This window comes from Peromyscus eremicus, chromosome 1 (genome assembly GCF_949786415.1).
Source record: "Peromyscus eremicus chromosome 1, PerEre_H2_v1, whole genome shotgun sequence".
Classification (NCBI taxonomy): Eukaryota; Metazoa; Chordata; class Mammalia; order Rodentia; family Cricetidae; genus Peromyscus; species Peromyscus eremicus.
The window spans coordinates 67,859,662-67,878,678 of record NC_081416.1 but is presented as its reverse complement, the minus strand read 5'-3'; the positions used below and the strand labels follow the sequence as shown (position 1 = coordinate 67,878,678).

Below are 19,017 nucleotides of genomic sequence, written 5' to 3'. Positions count from 1 at the left end.
TTTTCCAGTAAATAAAGCAATCTCAGGGTTCACACTGTCATCAAATATCTCGCAGCACATCCCAAACCGAATTTCTTTGCTAGAATAACATGCTCTTTTTAAGAGCTGAGATTGTCCAGGGCACACATCGAATGTCAGCTATCTCTAAGAGGCTTTCATGCTCTTCCTTACTGACACATGGGGGTCACAGTGATGTCTTGATCACCCCTGTCTTTCTCCTTTCCTTTTCCCCTCTCCCCTTTATTCTTTTCTTCTTCCATATATGTGTATTAAACTTAAGTCCTGTCTGTATAGCCATTTTCACATCCTTTTGAAACCCTTTTTCGTGTTCCTAAGTGTGGGTTTTAGCTGCCAACCAGGATTTCGGAGGGGTGAAAGAACATATGTACCTTTCACAATGCAAAGTGCACTTGTAGCCATATTGTGTGGGTACGAGAAATAACTCCTTTGTATGTTGGCTGAAAACTGTGAGATGTTTTGGTATCTTGCGGATTCCAGGGACTGAAAAAAACTCATGTCCTTCCTGCCAGAGCTGCTTCTGCCAGAGGCCTCATTTCCGGCCCTTGATGTCATGATGTCTCGGCCTTCCACAACATGTATCTTTGACTTCCAGGGCCTGATTGAGTCTTGCCCCATTCCTGTTTTGAATGGGTTACTTGAAGAGGCAAGAGTCTGGCGTCCCAGGCAGATGTCTGGAATGCTTCATCATCAGAAGCTCTAAACAGGTCTCCTGTGGGCTATTTTCAGAGGAGGGGAGAAGAACAAAGCCAAGTTCTCATTTTTTTTACCTGCAGTACACATGACCTTGGGAGAAAAGCAGTTGTGCTCACAACTGGGATTGACAAGTGGGTTTTTTTTTTTTTTTCGTTTTTTTCAGTTGGAATAAACTTTTGAGGTCTATTCTTTTTCTTCTTCCAAAATGGTCTGCTGTGTTTTCAAGTATAATATAGATGCTGTGTTAAATTCTGTGATAATTGTGAATAATTATTCTTCCAAAGAACAAAGAGCTGAAACTTGGGAAATACTAATGCTTACTGTGTTGTCTCACTGCTTTTTTTGTGGTACAGTTCCATCCCATACTCTTTGTTCTAGTTAGGAAGCTCTTTTTGTCTTGAAAATGAGAACAGCAGTTCCGGCCCAAACAAATTTGGTTCATGGTGAACTCAGAGAAAGACTCTAGGCAGAGGCTCCTCTCGCTGAGTGTTTTTCTGCCTTCTCTGTGTGGGTGGACCATATTAACTAGAAAGCCCGAAGCTGATCCTGCGTCAGACCTGCTGAATGCTGGCCTCCATCTAGCTATTGCTTGGTGCCTTGACTGCCTTTTGTGAGATGCAGTTTCTGCTTGTCATCTGGAGTTAAGCTCTGTGAATAATTAGTTATTGATCATGAATAAGTTATGCCGATCTGTCTTTGTGCTCTCCTTCCTTGGGTCACAAAATAGAATGCAGTTCATAGACAAAGAGCCTGTCATCATTCATGTTTAATGAATTCTTATTGAAAACAGAGCAAGGAATGAGGAGGTCTTACTCATCAATTTATTTATTGATAAGTTTCTGTGTTCTTTCTTCCCATCCTTTCCTCCACTTAAAAGTAGGCCAAATGAGTGACTCTTCCTGATGTATTTGCTAAAACCAGGATGGAAAGTTCTAGAGACTTCCCTCCTGATCTTTCATTGCAGAGAGATGTTTCAAAGGAGTCACTGTACAGTGCTAAGCATTCTTTAGCCTAAGCATAGTTTGCCAAGAGAGCAACTCATTATTAAAATCTCATCCTTGAGAGTTTCTTTGTAGGGTTTCAAATGTATTAAAGGCTCATTTGTTATGCTTTAGAGGTTTTGAAACAGTTATTGTTGGCCTATGGGTTTATAACTGTTGTCTGACATACGGATTTAGTCCTTAGTTGACATGAAGGTTCTCCCTAATGTTTTGGTTAGTGTGTACATTTCTTTCTTCATTCTTTTATTTTCCACTACATATTTCATATTTCAGATCCCCTCGTCACCTTGCCCAGGCTTGTCTTGGAATTCATAGTGTAGTTTAGGTTGGTCTGGATTTCATGGTGGTCCTCTTGTCTCAGCCTCCTTAGAGCTAGGATTACAGGCATGAACTTCCATGCCCAACTTAAGGTATGTCTTTTTATAAATAACATGTATCTATTTTTATTTATCAATCTCACAATCCCTTAAATTAACGTTCTATTTGTTTACGTATAATGTTGTGAGGTTTGAGATTCCATTTCTCAACCTAAATAATAAAAAGAAGCAAACAGATATTTTCTAAAGCATTGTAATGAAGATGGTCAAGGATTGTAATAAGAACACAAGTCATGTTAAACTGTAGACATCTTTAAAGAGGATGAGCAAGGGGAAGTTTTTAAGGTCCAAGTGAGGAAGATTACATCAGATATTTTGGAATAATCCTCTTTGGCTACTGTGAATAGACAGGAGTGACCTCAATCCAAGGTCGCTTCGTGAATGGATATCGGTTAGAAATGTAAAGCTTTGTTGCCATCCATGGACACCTGTGCTATGCATGTTCTGTTGTGATAGCTTCTGTGGGACATTCATGCTGAGGACATTTCTTCCTTTCACAGCCTCCAGCTTTAGGGACTTTGAGGAAATAGGGTCTGCACAGAAACTACATTTTGATTTTGACAGCTTTTGCATTTTCATTTTAAATAAAGATTTTTTTTCTCCTAAATACTTGTTTATCAACAGCCCTGTAGTTAGGCTTTGATTGTAAATTGTTGCAGACACATTGGTCTCCTGGTTGCTTGTTTGGTCCCATGTCAGTGGCAGAAGTGATTGGTGCCTGGGAATCAGTGTCCTACCCCTTGCTGCCACAGGGGAGCCGCCGTTTCTTGAGAAGCTGCCCTGGAGTCTGTTGATAAGTTTCATTCCTCTGTTTTTTAGAAATGGTTATCTTTTCAAGCAGAGGGCTCTCAACAAATAAACAAAACAGAAAGAGCGGTAAATCTAAAGGTGCAGGAAGTCTGAAAATAAAAACGGAGAAGGAAAGTCCCTTTGCATATAGAATTTGGAAATGGCATGGATCATTAGACTTCTAAGAATTTTTGCAATCCTAAATACATTCACACCAATAATCAAACATCATTATAGAAATAATCCTTATTCATGTAACTAGAATCACAAATCAGATTTAATTACTTTAAAAGCAGTACTTCAAGGACTTCAAAACAAACAGATGTCAGGTTGTCGAGGCGGCTCAGAGGCCAACAGCACTTGCTCTTCTCCAGAGGGCCCAAGTTCACTTCCCAGCAACCACACAGCCACTCACAGCCATCTTCAAGTCCAGTTCTGGGAGATCCGATGGCCTCTTCTGGTCTCTACCAACAGTGCACACACATGGTTTTCATACATATATGCAGGCAAAAGATAATCTTAAAACAGAAAAAAAACTTTATAGATATCCCAAAGAAAACAATCGTTAAGATTTAGCTTTTTTATGATTGAAAAACCAATACAGACAGCAGAAAAATTATCTGGAAAATACAGAAGTCTTTTTACCCTAGGCCAGTTTTTCTAAGTTTTACTAGTAACAGATACACATTGAAAACTAATTAGTGTAAAAAAGACTTGGATTCAGGCTTTGCTTCAGTGTGTAGGTTCAGGTTTGGAGAATATTAGAAATGCTTTGTAACCTGGACTGTGCATAAGTTTCCTTTTATAATCTGTGTCCTTCCAAACCTCCAGCTTGCAGACTAGAACAGGCTTAAGTTTTCACTCTTCCCTTTTCTCTCTTCTTCCTCATTTTGGAACAATGCCTGCCATTCTACTACTGAATGTGAACTTCATTTTGTAACACCAGATCCTCTTATCTGAACAAAATGCTCTCTTTGCCATTCTTTACCAAAAATGTCTCTTTCTCCTCATAATCCTCTTTGTCTCTTCCCTTCCTGCTTCCTTGTTCCAGTTGGGCTTTGTTTCCTTCCTTAAATTGACACTTTTCAATAAACCTCTAAAAATCTCTGCATTAAGACAGTTACCATTTTTCACAATGAAGGGATGAATTTTATGGCTTACAGGTTTTCCTCATCAAAACATGCTTTATTCTTTCCATATAGAATTACCCATCAGCTTGAATTTGAAACTCCCAAGTAATCATTTTAGTGAAGACCAGAGAAGAAATCTACCTTGAATTTTTTCCATGTACTGACAATGTATGGAAATGTATATTTTAATAGACCCAGTTTTTTACTGTGTTGTACAGATTTTAAAAAGCCAAGAAAATTTTAATTTATATGTAGCATGAATCTTAAAGAGTCTTTATTAATAAAACAAACCCGGAGCCAAGTATTGGGGTGAACACTGGAAGATCAGAGAGACAGAACAAGCCACAGCTAACCTCACCTGGCCAACTTCTCAGCTGATCTTGTTTCCTTAGACTGGATGCCTCTGAGTCCTCATCCAGAATGAATCTCAGCTGAACTGTTGCTCAAAAGCCTGAATGCTTAATCAGCCAAATGCTTAACTGGCCAAATGCTTCTAGTTTCTGGTTCTCACGCCTTATATACCTTTCTGCTTTCTACCATCACTCCCTGGGATTAAAGGCTCGCTTTCTGGGATTAAAGGCATGAGTCACCATGCTTGGCTGTATCCTTGAACAGATGGATTTCTGCCTCTGGAATGCTAGGATTAAAGGCATGAGTGCCACCATTTTCTAGCCTTTGTATGTAGTGGTTGTTCTGTCTCTGACCCCAGATAAGTTTATTAGGGTGCACAATATTTTGGGGAACACAATACCACCACATTTATATTTAACTTACTTTTATTACCATAACTTACATTGGAATCATATAGTTCCTTTGTTTACTTAATGCCACTTGTAGACTTTAACTTGTGTGGTAATTTATTTTTAAACATACTATTTCACACTCAGCTAATTTATTCCTTGATTACATATGAAATTGGAGATGTTACATATATAGTCTTTATTTTCAGTTATTTCCTTGCTGAAGACAAGCCCTAAAAGTTAAATAGCTGTGTTTAATGTGCAGGAGGCAATAGACATTACATTATCTTTTTATTTGTGTATTTACTTTTAAGTCAAAGTTATGGTTTGATTTCAGTATCTAGCAGAGATAATTACAATCTTGCCAAGCCCTGAAGTCAAGGCCAAGGTGTGTGCTAATACCGAAAGTCATCTCTGTTTTTCTTTTGTCAAAATTTCTAAGCAAGTAGGTCAGTAATGTCTCTTTATTAGTTTATAAAAGGATAGTTGAATGAAAATTATATTTGTGATAGAATGGAACAAGTTAAGGTCACCCACTTACATAACTAAACTTTAAGATTCTTATTTGTAGTTTTATAAAGCCTGAGACCAAATTGTTCAGCCTTGGCAGTTCATATAGCTTACAGTTTTCAAATAAACCTTCTCTATTTTTATTTTATTTTTCCCCCTTTTCTTTCATCTCAAATGAACTTAGGAGTGAGAGCTTAGATGTTTTCATTTTGACTAGAATTGGGTGAAATACATTTCCAAACTCTCTTGAATAACAAGATTATTTTAATGTGAGGGGAAAAGGTGGATTGAAAATAGAGACAAAAAAGAAATTAGAGCAGAAACTTAACATGATTAGTATATTTATTATATAGTTGCAGATGTAGAATAATCATAACAGTATTGACATGAGAATTTTAAATCAGGCATTCAGTCAAAAAATGTTTTTAGAGATACAGTGCCAAGAGAGATTTACCACCAAGAGACATAAATGTGACCACAAGTTCAAGTATTTTAAAAATGCGGAGAAATCACTGCTGCAGGAGCTGTTGTTAAAGTTATTCCATTGGATTGCAGGGTCAGCCGACCCTGGCTAAGTTAACTCTGCCCTGAGCTGTTGCCAGGACACAAGGAAAGAAAAGTCACCTTTATGCAAAGTCATCCCCAAGAAAACAGGCAGCACCTGGCAGAAGACCCTTCATAGGAGTTCCACTTCAACGATGGTTCGTGGCTTCATGGAGTTCTGCCTGCCTTAGTGGAGGGATCCTTCCAATGCTTAAAATCAGTGTGTGCCTTTACCAAAAAGTGGGAATCTTGATCTGAGAAAAGATTCATGTGAGTTAGAAACAGCTATGTTGTGGAAATGGAGAATACTACAGGTTCCATATAGGGTCTGCTAGAGTTGGCTGTTTTTTCCAAAGGGTTATGCTCTAGGCTCCAGGCCCGTTTGTGATCACCACATATATCAGCTTAATTAAAAAAAAAAAATTGACATCCATCCATTCTTCCTTCCATCCATGTCTGTATGTATGTGCCATCTACTATCTAACATGTTTGTCATATCTATCATATCCTTCACCAATCATCTATCGTATCTACCTACTTGTCTTTCTATTAACTCCTAATTGTCTCTCTACCTGTCTTACTGTCTATCTATCCATCTATTCATCCATCCAGGTTAATTTTTATTGTCAACTTGATACAACCTAGAGTTGCCTGAGAAGGAACCCCAGCTGAAGAATTGCCTCCATCACATTGTCCTGTCTGTGGCCATGTCTATGAGATATTCTCTTGCCAGTTAATCTAGGACACATGCTCTGAACCTGTGGGTTGTGACCCCTTTGGGGGTCAAATGACCCTTTCACAGGGGTTACCTAAGACCATTTGCACATCAGCTATTTATATTATGATTCATAACAGTAGCTAAATTACAGTTATGAAGAAGTAATGAAAAAATTTTCTGGTTTGAGGTCACCACAACATGAGAAACTGTATTAAGGGATCAGAGCATTAGGAAGGTTGAGAAACACTGATCTAGGAGGTCCATGCCACTGTGGGCAGCACCATTCCCTGGCCAGATGGTTCTGGGTTATTTAAGAAATGTAACTGAGCATAAACCAGTGAGTGAGCCAGTAAGCAGAGGTCTTCAATTGTTTCTGCTTGAGTTCCTGCCCAGACTTCTCTCAGTAAGGATTGTGACCTGAAGTATAAGCTAAATAAACCCCTTTTACCCTAAGTTAGTTTTGGTCAGTGTTTTCTTACAGCAATGGAAAAGAAACTAGAATACTACTTACATGTTCTATCTTGTCTATTTATCTTCTCTGTAATCTATCTAGATCTCTCATATATAGTTCTCTATCCATCTATCATCTCTATGTATATATTTATGTCTGTCCTCATCTATGAATCATATCTATCCCTCTGCTTATCATTTCTCTGTATCATTTATCTATTTCTCATCCATTGATCTTTCATCTGTCTCTTACGTCTATCTATCTATCTATCTATCTATCTATCTATCTATCTATCTATCTGTCTATCTCTATTAATTACTTTATTATTGCTGTAATAAAACACCATTCCCAAAGCAACCTGTAGAAGAAAGCATTTATTTGAACTTAGAGTTCCAGTGGCTCAGATTCTATAGTGTGGAACATAGGCAGCAAACAGCAGGTATGGTGGCCAAGAAGAACTTGACAGCTCCCATCTCTAACTGCAAGCAGGAAGCGGAGTGAGAGACCTGGTAATGGTTGTGCCTATGCAACCCCCAGTGACACACTTCCTATTCCAAGGTCACCCTTCTTAAACCTACCCAAACTACAACAACAACGGGGCACCGAGCCTTCAAACATCAAAGCCTGTGAGGAACATTTTCATTCTAAATGTAAGGCAAGGGAGTGATTTTCAAGCTCAAAGACATGGAATGGCATCGGACACTTGAAATGGTACTTGTTGGCCATGAAGATTCATAGTAGGAGTGGCATCAATCTGAGGTTGAGGAGGCGGGTGTAGCTGAAGTTTTTCTGTGTCCCAGCCTGTCGGTGGTCAGGACAAATCTCTCTCAACCACCAGTCCTGCAACTGTTTGAACCTAAGTAAAGACACAGAGGCTTATATTATTTATAAACTGTATGGCCATTAGCTCAAGCTTATTACTGACTAGCTCTTACACTTAAATTAACCCATAATTCTTTTTATGTTTAGCCACGTGGCTTGGTACCTTTTCCCAGTTCTGCTTTCATATCTTGCTTCTCATTGCGGCGGAGGCTGGCAGCGTCTCCTGACTCAGCCTTCCATTTCCCAGAATTCTCCTCTCTCTTTGTCCCACCTATACTTCCTGCCTGGCTACTGGCCAATCAGCACTTTATTTATTAGCCAATCAGAGCAACATATTCACAGCATACAGAGTGATCAGTAGCCACAGCAGTCAGGTGTTGGGGAGAGGACCTGCACGGTGGCGTTGCAGCTGCTGTGCAGATGTGGGCTTTCTGGTGATAATATTTGGTAACTATGCATAGGATCCCTTTCTTATAGCTTCCCAGCCTTATTTAGTTAAAGAAAAAAAAAACTTTAAAAATTGTGTGTATGCTTGTGTGTCTGTGTGGGGGTATGTGCATGTGAATTAGTGCTCATAGATGGCTGAAGAGGGTACTAGATTCTCTGAATCTGGGATTCTAGGCAATTGTGAGTTCCCTGATCAAGGTGCTAGGAATAGAATTCAGGTCCTCTGCAAGAGCAGTGCTCTCTTGACCACTGTGCATCTCCCCAACCCTATTTACTTGTTTTTAGTGGTTTAACACAAAATGATTCCATATTGATCATCTCAACTTGTACATTTTTTTCACACGTTTGTTTCTGTTACTTTTCTATGCTCTTTTTAAGCACCACATTCCCTGTTTCTTCCTTTCTCCCCTTGATTTCTTCAATACCAGTTAATGTTTTCTATTTTCCATCTTATTTTTTGCTGTCTTGACATGCTAAACATCTTTTATTACTTTTTTTTTTTGATAATTATCCCAGCTGGAAACATGCCTGCTAAATTTAAAGAATCGTTTAAATGACCGTTTCCAATCCCTTGAAAATAGCTACATTCAGAACGGCAGACCATGGAGACTCCATGCATTCTTTCTGTCCTTGGCATTGATATCGCCACGTACTTTAATTCTACACATATTTTGAGCCCGGCCACACATGGCTCTTTGGTATCGTTGGCATTCATTGGTTGTGCTCTATGGATAGAATTGCTTTCATCTCTCTCTTAACTTCAGGTTTCCCTAAGGGGTCGTTTTCCTTCTGTCAAAAGAGTTCCCCTTAGAATTTCCTTTAGAAGAAATCAGCTACAGGCTTTGTGTATATGAAAATGATTTATTTCATGTCTGTGTTTGAAAGATACTTTCATTTGACACAGCCCTCCAGATTGGCAGTTTCCTTCCTCCAGGTGTTATTCTATTTTCTTCTGCTTTCCATCATTTCTGGTGCGAAGTCTCTTTTCCGACTCACTGTTATTGTTACATCCTTAAAGATAGAGTAATATGTGTCTGTCCCCCGCCTCTGGCTGCCCTCAAGGTTTATCTCTGTGGTTGTTTGCATAGGAAATAACCTGTGTGGGCTGCATAGGAACGCTTTCCCTTGGATTTATTTTGCATTGACTATTTGGGGTTTAGGCTTGAAGTCTTTGATCATCGTTCTAATGACTTCCCTCCCTCATGATCCTGGCTTTCTGCTGATACTTCAGTTACGTGTGTCCTAGATCTCTCTGCTCTGCCTCTCTGTTCTATGCTCTTCTCTCTATTGTCCTCCTTCATCTGTGTTCTTGGTAACTTTTCTCCACGTTGTCTTCTATTTCGCTGTTTTTATTTCTTGCTCTGCCTAGTTTCTGGTTAGCTCATACAGTGAATTCCTAATATTATTACATTGTTTAATGTGAGACTTTGCATTTTAAAGATCCATGTGTGCACTGCAATGATCCACCTTGACTTCAGTTTTTGTCCCCACCTTTTATTTTTCTGACATTCCATCATTTTATTTTTTCTAGTTAAAAAAAATGTTTTATTTTTTTGCTTGTGTGACTGCTTGTGTGTTTTTCTCTGTGTGTAAACACATGCATTTGGTACCCACAGTGGCCAAAAGAAGGTGTTGGATTCCCTGGAGCCTGTGGTGAGCTTCCATGTGGGTGCTGGGAACCGAACTCAGGTCCTCTGCGATAGTAGCAGCACTCTTGACCACTGACCCATCTCCCCAGCCCCCACGTTTCCTCTAATTTTGATGTTCCCATCAACTGACTATAGGAAATCTCCTGTGCTCTGGGTCATTATCTTCTTTTCCTCTTCGGTTTGGCCATGGGAACCAACTTTTGCTGAGGTTAATGAGTTCCGTTTGAAGGCTGGACTACACATATGCAAAACTGTGGAAGCTCCAGACTATGTGTCTTCCTGAGTTGGTTCATCCCATCTCCTGGGTTGAGCCTCTTGGTCTTGTCAGACACTGTGCTTGGGCATCACTGTACTGTAAGCCTGTTTATGTCTGTTGCTGTGGTGAAAATACCCCCAACAAAAGGCAGCTTTGGGAGAAAAGGTTTGTTTTTCAATTCTAGGTCACAATCTTATCATTTCTGAGAAGTCAAGGCAGGCACAGCCATAGTCAAGAGCAAAGAGATAATAAATGGACCCTGTCTGCTGTTAGCGAGCTTTGTCTTCTCTAATACTGTTCCGGAACCCCTGGCTGGGGAATGGAGCCACCCACAGTGGGCTATGTCTTCTCACACCAGCTAATCCAGGTAGCCCTCCATAGACATGCCCACAGGCCAACTTGGTCTAGATAATTTCTCATTAAAACCATCTTTCCTGATGAGCCTAGGTTGACTTTTAAAACTAAAAAAAGCCTGCATTTTAGACTTGATCTGTCTGGGCACTTGGTTTCATAAGAGCTTATGGTGGGCTATGTGCCTTGTAGACCTGGTGAGCTGCAGTCTGCATTTTATTTTCCAAGGTTCTCCAGTGTTCCCACTCTAGAATCTGCTGTGTTGGGCTGGAGAGATGGCTTGGTGGTTAAGAGCACTGGCTGCTCTCCCAGACTACCCAGGTTCAGTTCCCAGCACATGTATCACAGCTTCATAACTGTCTGTAACTCCAGTTCCAGGGTCTCCAAAACCCTCACACAGACAAATAATAAATAATAAATAAAAAATAAATAATATTTTTTAAAAAAGAATCTGCTGTATTTTTTTTTAATCTTTTATCTGTTGTGTTATTGAAAGTCCTGTTCCTTGGTTTTTGAAACCCAAGTTATTTCTTCTGTAGACTGGTACCAGTTACACTTGGCTTTCTAGAAGTTTTCATTTTAGTGTTTAGTCTCACACACCATGCAGCTCCAGGAACTGGCAAATGTCCTGGGGTGACAGAAAACTACAACTTATTTACAGTAAGTGGCATGTATGAGCTTTCATGGAACCGGCGTCCAAACTGCTTGTTGTTCATTTAAAGCAGAGCTGAAGTTCTTGACAGCTTCCTGGTTCCCATTGCCTTTTAAGTGAATGCACTGCTGTAGTGCCATTACTGGATTTCCCATTATAATGTCATTTCCAGATGGTTATAAGATCCCGTTACGTTTAGACAATTAAGTCTCCTTACGTTCGTTCTATAGCATCATGACACCTCCCAGGGATGTGCAGCAGCACCCACCATTGTTTCCTTACCACCTGCGAACAGGAGTTCATGACTCTATAATTTTAATTGTTCAGTACATCATTTAAGCAAACCTCTATTTGAAAACCTTTATTTACAAAACAGGTGCACTCGGTTGCAATTTCCCACTTTATACAGAATTCCTTGCTTTAGAATGGAACTCATTTAAATGTAAGATTACCTCTGGGGTAATTAATTATCACTGAGTTTATGAAATTTTCCATTGTGTACAAGTTTCAGGTGGGGTATATTTTTAATTAGGCAGGAAACTAGTTTACATTAATAAAACATCTGAGTTGCTACATTTTAAAATGTAAATGCAACGTGCAGTAACTGCTAATAAATAATTTATAGATGGGACTTATTTATGATGAGCAGCATATATCAGCATCCACGGAAGCAGCATTCAAGAGCCTTATTGTCCATTTAAGGTAGAGCTGAAGATCTTGACAGCTTTCTGGGCCTTGTTGCCTCTTAAATGGATGCACGAGTGTAGTGCTATTTCTCAAAATTATTTTGAATTTACCCTTATAATGTCATTTTTTTTCAAATAGTTATAAGAGCCTGTCACATTTAGACAATTAACTTTCCTTATGTTAGTTACGTAACATTAGGTGTTAGGAATATTGGCAAGAAGCTTAAAGATATAGCTCTTACAATAGCACACTTGTCTGGAATGCATCAGGCCTGGGCTCCATCCACAGTCCATAAAATCAGATAATGAATAATTGAAAGTGGGCACAAAGCATGTCAAGTGAGAATATGGGTTTTTTTTTGGTGGGGGGGTTGATTAAAGCTAAATTGGTCCATCCTCTCCCCCACTTTCCTTCCTCCTGTCTCCTTTCCAGACTTCCCTTTGTATATATCATACTTTTTCTGTTTCTGAACTGTGTCAGCCATATGTATTGTAAGTCCGCCACTCTGATGCATACCTCAATAGTTGTGTATCAAATCCCATTTCCCGTTTGATGGATGCTGGAAATGGTACCTCACACTCCCACCAACTCCCTTAGTTACTGTGGGTGCAGGGTGCACAGCGGGAGCGTCTCCTCAGGTCCCCACAGTGTTGTGTGTTTCTTGCAGGCTGTATGAAAACAAAGGGGAGGCCGACTTCGTGGAGTCCTTGTTGCAGCTGTTCCGGTCCATCAACGATATGATGAGCAGCATCTCAGAGCTCACAGTCAGGGTGAAGGTAGGTCCCTCCTGGCCTGAGAGCCCCTGAGTCATGAGTGTGATCTTGGTCTATATACAGTGAGTTCTCATCTCCTTCCTTCCTAGGTGGCTGAACTATTGCTTATCTCTTGGCTCTATTCCAGAGAAGTTCTGAATCTACTTTATATAGATAAGGGAAGTTTATTAAAGTCAATTTAGCAGCCAGCCTGTCAGGGCATCTGGCACCGGAGACTCTGGGAGGGATGCTGAGGTAGATGGAGCTTTAGTCAGGCCTCAGGCTGTGAAGAGGGGATGATTCTATTGTTCCTTTGCTCCTTCTCTTCACCCATTTCTTTTGTATATGTCTGTGTATGTATAGATGCATGTGTAAGGTGTGTGTGTGTGTGTGTATGTTGAGGCCAGAATTTGACCTTGGTTGTCATTCCACAAGTATTGTCCACCTTGTTTGTTTGTTTTAGATGAGGTTTCACTGGCTGGCCTGGAATTCACTATGTGAACCAGGCTGTCCTAGAACTCACAGAGACCTACCTGCCTTTGTCTCCCAAGTGTTGGGATTAATTAAAGGCATGCACCATCACGTCCAGCCCACTTTCTGTTTTCAAGACAGGGTCTATCACTGAACCTGGAGCTTGATAGTTAGGCTATCTGGCTGACTAGTTAGCTTCAGGGATCTTCCTCTCTGTGCCTGCTCGTCTTTGAGATGTTAAGTGTGCATCACCGTACCTGGCATATATATGCATGCTCCCAGGAACTTAGCTCTTCATGCCTTGTATGTATACAAGGGCCTCTAATGGCTGAGCCATCTTGCTGCCCGCCCCCTTCCCCCTCCCCCCAATTTTGTTTTTGTTTATAAAATGAGTTCTGTGGGATTGAATTCAGGTCTTAGTGCTTGCAAGCAAGCACTCGAGTGGCTGAGCCATCTTCCCAGCCCTTCTTCAAACATTTATGATCACCTCTTGTTCTGTTGTCCTTGGGAAGAAGGCTTAGGACTCCTCTAGGACTTAACTGGCATGGAGTCATCCCAGAGACCGGCTGTGGAGAGGCCCTGGGGAGCAGTCCCTGGCTCCAGCACCCTTGGGCATCTCTGTTATGTAGACTTTTATGGGCTGATTTATGACCAAGCAAGCTGTGCACTTCGGAGTTTGCTGCCTGCAACACTTCCAGCGAGGAACAAAAGCAAACCTTCCAAGTGAGTCCTTGTGGCTTCACTCTCCACACAGAAGCAGTAGTATCTTTCCTTCCTTTGTGTTCTTTTAGTGGATAAATTCAAACGAGTTCTTTGTCATTACTGTGTTGAAAGTGTTTTGAGTGAGTCCTCTCCCATCTGTAAAGCTCTGCCATGCTGTCTGTGACGAGGTTATGTGTGTTCAGAAGTGGTTCCTGTCACAGTGACCATGGTGACTCTCCTGGTCAAGCAAGAGTAAGGCTGTGGCTTCCCTTCTGCCACCAAGGTGGTTCCTGGCCACGCCTTGAGATTCCCTCGCCCTATTTTGACATGAATCTCCCCCTAAATTGGTGATCTATGAAGAAAGCCGTGTCCTACATAGATTAAAAGTTTGAGGTTGGTAGTTTTTGACAGTGTGAAATTGCCCAAGGCTGCCTTAGCCTTCCAGGGTTAAAATTAACTTTCCACCAGTATGTTTTACTGAGGAATGCAGTGGCATGGGAGCGAAACAGACACGCATTGTGCAAGAATAGATAAAAAAAACAGTTCCAGGAAGTTTCGAGACCAGAAGTAATTTTAGTTGCCTAAATATATTCTTACATGATTAAGTTTGATTGGGCTTGACTGGTGTCTGCCTGCCTCCCTGGAAGTCAAGGCGTTTGTCAGTAGAAGCCGGAAAGCCTTCCCTCCGGTGGGTGTTGTATTGTAAAACAGGGGTGAATTCAGTGACGCTCAGGCTTGCTGCAGGCCTTCCATCTGCAAGTTGGAAGACGAGTTTCTTCCTTTACTGTTCATTTGGCACTGTATGATCTCCCCACACTTGCCCTTTCAGCATTGCTGAATTAAGGGGTCCTTGGACTTGAGTCCTGGCTCACACACTATTTTTACTCTTCCTTTTTTGCCACGTTGAAATGGACATAGAATCGTGCAGTGTCTTAGGTTGAGAAAGTGTTTCTTTTCCTGGGGCATTTCCTAGGATTAAATATTGTTTCTCAAAGCACTGCCAGGGGTAACTGCTTTGATTTGCTGGTGCCGGGGTGTGGGTCATGTCATGTTCTCATGGTGCCTATGCCTCCAAGTGTGTGCGTGTAAATGCTGTGTGAGTATGTGTCTGTATGTAATTTACTGATGTATGTGTGCATCTGTGTGGGGTGTGAGCATTGTGTATGTCTGTGCTTGAATGCACGTGTGAATATATATGAGTGAGCATGTATGTTTGTGCTGTATGAGTGTGTGGATTGCAGTGTATGTTTCTTCATTTCTTTGTGCCCATTCATTTGTAGTGCCTTTGTTGTATATATGAAGCTGGAAATGGCTCATGAAAAAGTGTCAGCTCTTATCCCACATGATGCACTCAGGCGTTTTCTATTCTCTTTTAGTCTCCTTTAGTCTATTCTAGACTAATGTTTTTCAGTAGTAAAATTGCTTGCTGGGAGGCTGTGTGTTTCAGCAAGGGCTAATGGCTGTCAGCCCGCATCTGCAAGCAGTGCTTTTTGCTATTCTTTGGGGCTCCTTCCCATCTTTCCTGTACAGAACAGGATGAATATGTTACCATAGTTCTCTGCACTTTCTCCACTGTCTTGTGGAGCCACAGGTCCCTCCCACTTGGGCATGTGGCTGGGTCTGGAGTGAAGACTAATTGAATTTGAGGCTCCTGCATTGAGAATGACACAGAGGCATGTGAGAGTCTGTCTCCTGCCAGGGACTCCCCTTAGGGGGAAGCCCTCCTGTGTGTCCCCTTTGTCACCCTCTCCTGGTGTGACTTCCATCTGGCCTTCCTAAAAGGAGCAGTGTTGGAATGGTGCCATTCTGTAATCACTTGAATTGGAGTGGATGGGTGGGTTTTGCCCTCCAAGAGGCCTGATTATAATGTCCTGAAGATAATCGTCTTTGCCTTGTGTCTTATGACAAATTCTTCTGCATGGGAAAGTTTTACTGCTTTTTATTTATCTACTTCTAAGCTGGCATCTTGGGTCTGTACTGCTTCTCACAAATTTCAAAGTTCGTCGTTTTGTTTTCTCCAGAAGAAACTCTGAATGTGTGAGGGGCGATGACAACTAACGGTCCGATGTGATGGCTTCCACAAATGAGAAGTCAGGCTTCGCAGAGCTTTGACCTGCGCAGTGCTTCATCCGTGATGACAGCAGTGCCCATTCACACCTTCCCTCCAAGGCTCTTTCATTTTCCTCCCTGGGTTCAAGTCCATAAGACCCAGGAGGCCCACTCATCACCTCAGCTCTCACAGCCGCTGTTGTGGGCACTCCATCCTGCAGTCATGTGGTTTTCCCCTGCATGTGGAGTGATCCCACATAGACACAGATCTGTAATGACGAGCCCTATGTCTGCAGAGTGTTCTTCCTCAGTGTACATGGGACATTGCTTCCAGGACTCAACAGAGTCAGATGGAAACCTGAGATGCTCAGATCCCTTAGAAAAATGAAATAGCATTTGCAAATAACATTTGTCCATCCCCCTCTAGAGTCTATTTTTTATTATTAACTTAATTTTTTAAGAAGAGGGAAGATTTCTTTTGTCTCACTGAGAGTGCTCAGTTTACATCAAATCTTCTCTGTTTGCATAGCTTATGTTACCTAATTCAGTGTAAATGCCATGTAAATAGTGGTCCTGAATAGGGAATGATGAGAAAAAAAAAATCTGTATATTTTTGGTTCAGACACATTTCCTCACATCTGATTTTGGTCAGTGCTTGGTTAAAAACGTGTTGACTCAGAACTTAAAAGTGGCAGTGCTGACAACATGTAACATATATGCTATGTATTTCTTTTTACAGGTAGACTTTAATAACTTCAGCATAGATTTGCAATATAACCAATAATTTCTCTCCCCCCCCCCATGTGTGCACGTGCGCGCATGCACTTGCACACACACATGCACTTGTGAAGAGTACAGAAGCATAGGATCTCCTTGGAGCTAGAGTTGCAGGCAGTTGTGTGAGCCACCTGACTTGAGTGCTGGGAACCAATCTTGAGTCCTCTGCAGAATCAGTGTGCGTCCTTAACCACTGAGCCATCTCTCCAGCCTGACCCACCAATGTTTTTCACCAGCACATTGTTCTCACTTGCTGGTTGTACTGTAGCTCATTTAATCCACTTCCTCTTTCAGAATCCAGAGGTGGTTTCCCCTTTTCATTTTCATAAGCATCTCTTGAGGGGCTTGGCTGGCCATCTCTAGTCCTGGCAGAAGCCTTGTTACCTCTGGTCCACCCTGAGGCCGTCAGTGTCCAACCCTCTCACATTTCTCTCCCGAAGCTGTCCCTTGTGCTCTCTCAGGACTTGTCTCTCACGTGAGACGTCTGTGCTTTCTCTCCACCCGGTGCTGTTAAATAAGATGCTTGTGACTTGGTTTCCTGTGAGGCTCGTCTTGTGCTTGCTTCCACTTCGTTCTCAGAGGCATCAAGTCGGGAGGGATCCATTTAGTCTCTGAGCACCTGCCTTTGTCTCCTGTGTGCCTCTGGTTATTGGCCATGTTGGGGAGGAGAAGAGCGCTGTGCTTAGGATGTTAGCCAGTGAGGGACCGGACCATGGTAGACCAGCAAGCAGCTTAAGAAAGTCATGTTTTGAGTCTTGCCCAAAGCAAACAACATCCTCTTTCCTTCCTTTCCTTTCCTTTCCTTTCCTTTCCTTTCCTTTCCTTTCCTTTCCTTTCCTTTCCTTTCCTTTCCTTTCCTTTCCTTTCCTTTCTTTTCCTTTCCTTTCCTTTGGGGTTGCTCAACTGTGTGGCAGTGGGTAGTGAAGGGCGGCCATGGACATGATACAGGCCTTATGCACAGATTTCTCCTATTTCCCAGGCACGGGATGTGATGTTCCTCATGGGGACTTTGCAGGCCATGTCACTGCATAAGGAAAAAGACTTATAGAGGAACAGCTGAGTCTGGCAGCCCAGGAGCAGCCAACCGTGACAGGAATGGCTACACTTGGTTGAGAAACAGCCACAGGCCAGGCCTTCTAGAGAGTAGTGTTGACAAGATGCCAGAGTCCAGAAGGTGAAAGACCTAGTTAACATGGAAGCTGTATTAATTTCCTGAGATCACACAAAGACTTCTTCATATGCAGTGACTTGAAACAGCATCAATTCGTTCTCTCATGGGCCTGTGGATTGGAAGCCTGGCATCAAAGCACCAGCAGGTGGATTCCTTCTGAGTAGTCTGGGACAGAATCTGGCAGTCCTCAGCCACCCTTGCCCCATAGACACATCCATCTGGCTCTAGTCTGCATCTTCTCATGGGGGTTCTGCCTGTGAGTATGCGTCTTGTGTCCTTTCTCCTCTTCGGTCATGTAGAACCAGTGCCCACTCTCCTGATGCCTGACTCCATGCCAACTTAATGTTATCAGACAAGACACTGTTTCCAAGTCACATTGCACTCATAAGTACTTTGGGCTTGCATGTATCCTTTCGATGCAATCGACTCAATCCACAGTGACAGTCGGCATGAGTGGCAGTTGGCATGAGTGGGAAAACACTGGAGAGACTGTGACTTTGGGCTAGGTACCTGTCATTAGCCTGACACATGACCTGTGGAGCAGAACCTTCTCAGATTAGTGTGGACACAAGAGGCCATGTGAACACAGATTCCGGTTCTAAGTCTGAGGGAGATCCGGCCCAGCTCTCAGGTGACCCTGATGTCTCTGGACCTTCCCTGCTCTGTAAGTTGGAAGAAGCCAGGCTAATGCTGCATTCCAGTGGCTGGGGGCACTAGTAGGGGGAGTGCTGGGGTCTGGGCTGGTATAGCCTTTCCGGCTGCCTTCACCTGTGCTGCTTGCTTTGACCCCCACTACCCGGCTTTGAGTTGCCATGCTTGGGGAGACCCTTGCCAGTAAAGCCATAGCATGTGCCAGGAAAGAACGAACAGCAGAAAAGAAGATGGTGGTGGGGGGAGCCTTTGGTATAGAATACCCCAAGTTCATTACTGTACTGTCTGTTCTGCGCATCTTCAGGAGCTTCCACAGTCCAGACAAGATGAGAACTCAGGAGACATGGCAGCCCAGGACTCTACTTTCTGCTTAGTTGATGCTGTACCGTGGTTCTTACCTTCTCTACAGGACCACAAAGCACGAGCAAGGTTAATCTGGAGGCTCCTGCCAGGGGCACTTCTCTTTTGCTTCCCACCCCCCCACCCTGTGCTTCATGCCAGACCCTGCCTTTCCACCCTCCTTAAACCAGCCTGCCTTTGCAAGTGTCTTCTTCCAGCAGTGTGAGAGACTCGTCACAAGGACAGTATCTATCATTTGTGTTTTCTC

The 19,017-nt window shown here is 42.2% G+C and overlaps 1 protein-coding gene across 1 annotated transcript in view; it reads left to right on the top strand.

Annotated features, from left to right (window-relative positions):
• Dock1 (dedicator of cytokinesis 1) overlaps nucleotides 1-19,017 on the top strand; it is a 514,332-nt gene that overhangs the window by 125,119 nt on the left and 370,196 nt on the right. Inside the window, exon 23 of the mRNA XM_059265078.1 lies at nucleotides 12,505-12,613. Within this exon, the coding sequence (XP_059121061.1) occupies nucleotides 12,505-12,613 (109 nt within the window). The remainder of the gene's footprint in view (nucleotides 1-12,504; nucleotides 12,614-19,017) is intronic.